General features: G+C 33.7%; 1 protein-coding gene across 5 annotated transcripts in view; it reads right to left on the bottom strand.

Moving 5' to 3' along the window:
• Window positions 1–8,073, bottom strand: part of PTPRE (protein tyrosine phosphatase receptor type E) — a 125,048-nt gene that overhangs the window by 10,920 nt on the left and 106,055 nt on the right. For all 5 annotated transcript variants that reach the window (XR_015728340.1, XM_034436462.3, XM_034436461.3 and 2 more), the window contains exons 13-19: window positions 7,817–7,952; window positions 5,697–5,846; window positions 4,625–4,718; window positions 4,336–4,412; window positions 3,008–3,142; window positions 1,891–2,016; window positions 54–205 (exon numbers count right to left, since the gene is read on the bottom strand). Coding sequence is in view for 4 of the 5 variants with exons in the window: in XM_034436462.3 (XP_034292353.1) it covers window positions 54–205; window positions 1,891–2,016; window positions 3,008–3,142; window positions 4,336–4,412; window positions 4,625–4,718; window positions 5,697–5,846; window positions 7,817–7,952 (870 nt within the window). In the remaining variant the exon portion in view is untranslated. The remainder of the gene's footprint in view (window positions 1–53; window positions 206–1,890; window positions 2,017–3,007; window positions 3,143–4,335; window positions 4,413–4,624; window positions 4,719–5,696; window positions 5,847–7,816; window positions 7,953–8,073) is intronic.

The following is an 8,073-nucleotide window of genomic DNA, read 5'->3' as shown; positions in this document are numbered from 1 at the left end:
TTTAAAGCTGCAAAAGAATATATGAGGAGAAAAAAATGTAAGAATGTGTTTACCTGCAGTGTACTGTAATGGGATGGTTTCCTGTCTGCTGTTGCTGTTTCTGAACAGCTGCGATGAGGTCAATCATACCTTTCCCTTCAGTCGGAATGCCTATCTCAGGCCATCCATGAAAATGAAACTGTCGAATAACTCTGCCTTGCTTCTCCTGGTTATTCAGAAGTGAGAAATCCACAAGTTTAAAATAATTTTAGTAACAGAAAGAAATAGTTTTAAATACCAAAGCCTCGTCTGCTTTTCTGAGAGTAATTCCATTAGACATAGCAAGATTTACTTTTAAATAGATTCATAAAAGCTTTCAGAGTCTATTACATATTGCAACATTTTTATAAGTAGTGACAAAAATTATGCAATTTATATCAGCTACCTTTTCCTCTTAACTGCCCAATGTAATATTAGAAAATATATTTAAAATACTATATATATATATATATATATATATATATATATATATATATATATGTATGTATGTATGTATATGTATATGTATATGTGTATATATATATATATATATATACGTATACGTATACGTATATATATATGTATACGTATACGTATATGTATGTATGTATGTATGTATATATATATGTATATGTATATGTATATGTATATGTATATGTATATGTATATGTATATATATGTATATGTTTATTTTATTCGGCTTATATGCCGCCCTATCTCACAATGGACTCAGGGCGGCTCACAACAATAAAACACAAGCCACAATAAAAATAAAGACTAAAATCTAAAAAATTTAAAATTAACCCATTAAAACCCTTAAAACCCCGTCATCAGACCAGGTCAAGGGATTTGAAAAGCCAAGTTTTTAATTCCCGGCGGAAGGTGCGAAGGTCAGGCGCTAGTCGGAGCTCCAAGGGGAGTTGATTCCAGAGGGTGGGCGCCCCAACCGAGAAGGCTCTACCCCTGGGGGCCGCCAGCCGCCACTGAGTAGGCCGACGGCACCCTGAGTAGGCCCTCTCTATGGGCGTGAACCGGGCGATGGGATGTTGTTGCTGGCTGTAGGTGGTCCGCCAAATATCCTGATCCTAAACCATGTAGGGCTTTATAGGTCAACACCAGCACCTTGAATCTCACCCGGAGGGCAACCGGTAGCCAATGCAAACCGCGCAGGAGGGGTGTAACATGGGAGTATCGGGACCATGGTACCATATATATATGGTATATATACAATATATATATGTACCCAGAGTTTCCATTTTTAACATTCTCCAGTAATCTGAACACTAAATTGATGAAGAAAAGTTCTTCATTAATTTAAGGATTGAATAGAATCAAATGAAAGAAATATATTGCACACTTCAGGTCAAGGAAACAATAATTCAGATCTGTTGATTTGAAAAGGCTTACAATTTAAACCTTGGTGCTGCCACACCATGCATACAAACATATGTGTGTGTGTGTGTGTGTGTGTGTGTGTGTGTGTGTGTATGGTATATACTGTACTTATATACATATAAGTGTGTATATATGTATGTATGTGTGGTAAGTGCATGTGCATGTATGAAAGATGACTTGATTTCTGAGTTCTGCAGTATACATCTTCTTTCTTGTCTGCAAATTGTAGCCAAGTCAACTTGTGAAACTTGCATTGTTAGCCAATTACAGAAGGGTGGGATTAAATTTCTCAGCAGTGAAAATTTCCCTGTTCTGATATTTGTTCCTTTGCTTATTCCTGATAGAATACATTTGTTAAAATAAGATATTCATAAACATTGACCAGTCTGCTAAATATGAAGTAAAATGTATTTAAGACAGTAAGAAACAGTAAGAAAAAACCTGAAGTTTAAGAAGTAGGGAAATTATGAAGAATACCTGGTTGTGTGTAATCAAAAAGTCCCTTATGCTTATAGTATCAACAAGCAAGTCATTCTTAATATCAATGGTAATATCGCCATAAGAAACAGAACCTTCTGATGGCCAATACTGAAAACATTTTTCCTGTAAAATTTAGAAACAGAAAAAAAAATGGTGCTTTTAGATTTCTTATTGCTATCTAAGCTATGTCAATTATGTCTGGGAATGGTGATTTACAAATTAATTCCAATCTTCCCCACCCACTTATATTGTACCATAACAATATGTACCATGTAATCCGACTAATGAAAAGAATCATACCAAACTGGTTCTGATATCCCAATTAATATAACACCAAATATACAGCATTGTTACTATAAGGAAATTGCAACATAATAATTAAACATAATAAAATCTGAGCAGAGAATCACATTTAATTCCCACTGAATTTCCTGTCATTTGATTGTATCTTCCTCTGAATTATGATGACTTTTTTGGGACTTTGGCTATGGCACAAGGTATGATAATTAGAATTCTACATTTTCTGAAAACATGTGATTGTAAAGTAGTTCAAGCTTTTGCAAACCATCTGTTTGTCTGTGATAGTCATGGTAGCACAGTGGTTAGAATGCAGTATTGCAGGCTAATTCTGCTGATTGCCGGCTGCCAGCAGTTCGAGTCTCACTGGATCAAGGTTGATTCAGCCTTCCATCCTTCCGAGGTCAGTAAAATGAGGAGCCAGATTATTGGGGGCAATAGGCTGATTCTGCAAACTGCTTAGAGAGGGCTGCAAAGCACTGTGAAGTGGTATATAAGTCTAAGTGCTATTGCTACTGCTATAGACAAGTGTTTGCCTCAGCAGCAATTCAAGAGTATCCAGTTTTGCTCCTTCACAGGAGATTTCATTATTTATTGAACAGTTAAAATCCTGGTCAATAACAAAATCATCAATTGTAGTTCCACAGCCTCAGGATTGCAAAACATTTGCTAGGACAAATTCATGCTAGGCCTTTGAGGTACTACATTTTACAGATCAATGTTAATGATGTATAATGAGTTTCCCATACTCTTGTTCTGTTTTTTAAAAAATATTAATAACAAAATATTTACAAGATACAGTACAAAATGCTCATACTTGCTCCCTTTCCAGAACTTCTGTAAGCATAACGATGGTGTGGCATTTCCACTCCCATACCATTCGCCAGAAGTCTTCCACAGTATGAGGAAGAGGTCCTTGAGTTGCAATGAAGTAATCCTTTTGGCGATAACCCTGGACATAAAGAAATATTTCATCCTTTGACAATTGTTATCTAGATTCTCCCCTGTTTGAAAGGAATTTTATATTAAATAGATCTATCCGAATAGATGCTTTCTTTAAAATTCTAAAGGTCCTTCCCAGTCCCATTCACTCTGATCCACAAATCAAAGAAATTAGTTAAGCAAATTTAGCCCAAGTCTTCACTGAGGTTTTTGTATTTTGTCAGTTACAATGACTGAAAAGAAGACATGTTGGAGGGTGGCACCAGAGAAGGCAAGGGTTTGTTAAGTTAATAAATAATGAGCTCTCTTTCATCTGAAAGGAGGATGTGAGAGGAATACCATTATGTTGACTACTTCACTAAACCAAGAAAACACGCAACTTCTTCTCACAATCGTCTGTTGAGCTAGCCACAATGGCCAAATTTAAATGATATGGTTGGAAGCCACAGTTTACAAAACACAATGGTTGGTTTCACAAAAGTCAAAATCAAAGAAATGATATTGTTTACTGCCAATGTGTGTGGCTCTTCTTCTACAGTTGACCTTTGAGAAGAAGATCAGAATCATAGAATAGATGGGACCAGGGCAGTAAATGATTCCTCTCGTGTATATTTACATGTATTTAAATTAATTAAATATAGTTAATATGACATTTCTCAGTCATGTCTGTAATATTTTTTTTGTCCTATTAACAATACAATTAGATGACAAATTTTGGAGATATCTGTGGCTTCAGTCAAAGCACTCTGAGCATCATACACTTTTATGAAGCTTAACATATGCAACTTTGACAATAATGCACTATATGAGTTCAATACTGTGTAATGGACATTCATCTATTGTTGAAACACCAAGAAAGAACATATTCTTCACCAAAATAGAGAAAAGTTTGACAGCAGCAAAGAAAGTTATCTATTTCTATTCTCAATTAAATAAAACAAATCCTGCCACAGTAAAAAGTAAATTAAACATGGTTCTAATAAAAAAGCAAAGATGTTTGCTTCTTTATGTTGATATTTTAAATACAAGGTTTTTTTATTGTTATTATGAGTCTCTGATTCCTTTTAAAAAAATTAACAGGATATTAACATATAGTAATGCTGAAGGTCATGCTCTTTTCTAGATGAATTTTAAACAAATATTCTGGAAAAGATGTGAACATCTCTTACAGTATGTGCATTTTCTGTACAGAAAAGTACTTACATCTATAAAGGAAGCATTGATATAATCTGTGTACTCCTGACCTCTTTTCATTGAAAGAATCACTCTGTTAAAGTCATCTAGGGAACAAAAAAGTAGATTTTGTAAAATTCTAAATATTTTATCATCAATAATAACATAAATTATGGTCAGCAGGCTTTTATAAAATTTAGTTATATTTCAGTTTGCAATGCCACCTGCTGTTGCTTCTAAAATATTACAATATTCTCTTAGGTAAGTTTTTGTCAATTAAATTATACAATTTGTTTGAATATGCAATTTAATTTCTTACAAGGGATTATTTGGATAACTCTGGCTTTCTTCATATTTGCTGGCAGATTACCAGTTCTCATGTTTTCTTTCATTATTCGAACATTTGTTAATTTCTAAAACAAAAGTAAAAATTAGATAATGACTACAAATGAAAATATGAAAACTCAATGTGAGAACAGTAACAAATTCAACCAAAATGTCTTAATCATATTTTCTTCTGAAAAATTCTGCTTGATAAACCAACGTATCATATAATTACATTTGCACAGAAACTTTGTTATATACTTCTATATAAGGAAATTTTAAAACTCATAATATCCACCATATAATGTCTACTTAGTGTTGATTGGTCTATAAGCTGTATGGGAAGTTAAGGACCAGTTTGTTACCATGGTTCCCCAAAAATAAGACCCTGTCTTATATTTTTTTGAACCATGAAATAAACGCTTGTCCTTAATGTCATGCCCTCAAAAATCTGATTGGGCTTATTATCAGGGGATGTCTTATTTTGGGGGAAACAGGGTATATTATACTGGTTACGGTACTTTGGCGGGTGGAGAGAGAAAGAAAAATTGTTTTCTTTTTTTTAATGAAATAGCATCAGCTGAAAAATTCACACATCTATAAGAATCTAAAAGAATGTTTTATTGAAATACTATTTGTTAGTTATGTTAACAGAGTAATTTTTCCTTCACCAATACAAGTTTTTTTTTGGACAGGAATTTTTGAACATGACTATTTTTTCATACTTAACACTATAAATGTACTTATGTACTCCCAATCATTTTTTTCAAATATTTGCTTGGGTGAGGTTTTTGTTTTAATATTTTCTTTATGATCCTGCTTTCATTTCCATAGCACTTAGTTTCAATAAAAAAATTAAAAGCCTAGAAATAAAAAAAACTTTAATTTTAAAATTTTACATAACTTGATATTTTAGGTATAAATAACATGACAGATATTGCAAAAAAAATATCAAATATTTTAGGAGGAAATAATTAATGTATTAAAAAAGAATATTAGGTCAATCACCAAATTACATTTTAAAAATGTACTTTGTTTCATATTTTATAACATTTTTAAAGGCTTACTTTAAACTCTTCTTCCAATCCTATCTTAACAAGATTTGGTGTGGTGCTATTTGATGGCTGCAGGTGTTTTTCTAAGGAGGATACATCCAGTTCTGTGTCACCATAGAGGTAGTATTCAAGTAAGGCTTGATATATGAAGGAATACTGCATCTGTAAAGAAACAGAATACTCTACATCACAACCTTTGAAACATTTGTAGTTAAATAGAATTCAACAACATTGTTTTACAATTAAAGATTTCACTTATTTTTACAATGTGTACAACAATGTGTACACACTCAACATACGACCACAATTGAGTCCAAAATTTATATTACTAAGTGAAACATTTGTTAAGTGAATTTTGTCCCATTTTACGACCTTTCTTACCACAGTTGTCAAAATGAATCATTGCAGTTGTTAATTTAGTAACATAGTTGTTAAATGAATCTGGCTTCCCCATTGATTTTGCTTGTCAGTAGGTCGCAGAAGGTGATCACATGACCCTGGGACACTGCAATCGTGATAAATATACCCTGTTTTCCCCAAAATAAGACATCCCCTGATAATAAGCCCAATCGGGCTTTTGAGCGCATGGCAATAAGGACAAGCGCTTATTTCAGGGTTCAAAAAAATATAAGACAGAGTCTTATTTTCAGGGAAACACGGTAAGCACTTTGATCACATGGCCATGGGGATGCTGCAAAGGTCGTAAATGTGAAAAACAGTCATAAGTCATTTTTTTTCAGTGCCCTTGTAACTTCAAGCAGTAACTAAATGAATTGTTGTTAGTCGAGAACTATGTGTATAGCCTCCCCCAGTCCAAAAATACTCTGGATTTGGAAATAATAAAATAAAGCTGAGAACAGGGCATTACAATCATATTTAGGCAGTAAAATTCAACATATAATTCTGATTCATTAGTGGTGACATTCAATTAAACAGCACTGCTTTCACTAATTTTCAAAATGCCTCTAGAATAGGGGTTATTTGTAATTCAAAGGGGAATTACATCAAATGGGGCTGCCCCCTAGAAGCCTGCCATCTGGCCTACAATCTATGAACTTTATGAGGAGGTGAGACCTGGAAAAGGGTCTCTCTATAGAACTGAAACAGATGAATATATTTCCATTTTCATTAGATATTGCCTGATGTAGTCCAGTATTATGCTGCAACAGGTTTTTAAGGTGATAATTCACACTTTGAATTGAGCCAGGAACCTATTGGTAACCAATGCAACAAGTGCAGGATAGATATATTCTCATTGACAGGACTGATATGTCAAGAGTATTTTTAATTGCCCTGAAGGTATGGGCAGTTTTCAACCTACATATTTCATGCACGCCCACAGTCCTAGTGCACATTGGTGAAATGTACTGTCCAAGCTGCTGTTTGAGGAGCTGAATTTTCTGTAAAAGTTACAAAAGAGGTTAAACTCAAACCTTTCAGAGGTCACTTGGTAGCCTGAAGTCTTAAATGCTACACCTGAGACTTAAAGACGGAGAGTGGTACCTACTTATTACAAAATAGCATCAATGTTCTCGTAACAAAAACAATAAAAAAGGTCAGGTGATATGGTAAAAGCTGCAAAAATCTAACAAAGAAATGAATCTCTCCCATCTCCCATTTGATAATCTTAGATAGAAACAAGAGCATATACAGAGGATTGTATCAATTCTTTTGTGGAAAATATTTTCAGTGAGAAAAAGTGCTGTCCTCTGACTTTTTTAAAAAAAAAACCTTCCTATTTGCTATGAACAGCTAGCTCCTGTTTTAACATCATTTAAATAGATGGTGATTCTTCTAAACACTAGGATATCATCATGTCAGCAGTGAGAAAATGAGATATGTGACAATCTCGCTGTGAATAAATACAACTGCTTTAGGGAACAAGAATGCCTGATGTATTTGAGACAGAATACAATATCAAATTAAGTTGCTATGCAAATTCTTTTTGTTTCTCTGTCATTTCCAAGATTTTAACAGTGAGAAGAAGAAAATGTTCACCAATAAAAAATAACTTTTATTGATGTACATGCAAAAGATTCATATAGAAAAAGGCTTCCTATATTTACTGGAAATAATATGTATGTATGTATGTATGTATGTATGTATGTATGTATGTATGTATGATTACTTACATCTGTCTGAACCATCTGTGGACGTTGGCTACGAATTCTTGCCACAAACTCGAAAACATCAACTTTTTGTTCAGCATGCATCATGTCAATCATGGCATCTATTACTATGAATGTGCCTGTACGACCCACACCAGCACTTGGGGAAAAAACACAGTTGCAACTAAACAAACCACAGTGGAATAATGCATCTTACTACACACTGCAACAATATATCTTACTTCCAATATTATTGGTTTTTCTTTATATTCTACAGCACC

The sequence above is a fragment of the Pantherophis guttatus genome, chromosome 6 (assembly GCF_059756535.1).
Source record: "Pantherophis guttatus breed Tessera chromosome 6, ASM5975653v1, whole genome shotgun sequence".
NCBI classification, from domain to species: Eukaryota; Metazoa; Chordata; class Lepidosauria; order Squamata; family Colubridae; genus Pantherophis; species Pantherophis guttatus.
The sequence above is the reverse complement of the archived record's forward strand: the minus strand, read 5'-3'. Positions and strand labels throughout refer to the sequence as shown.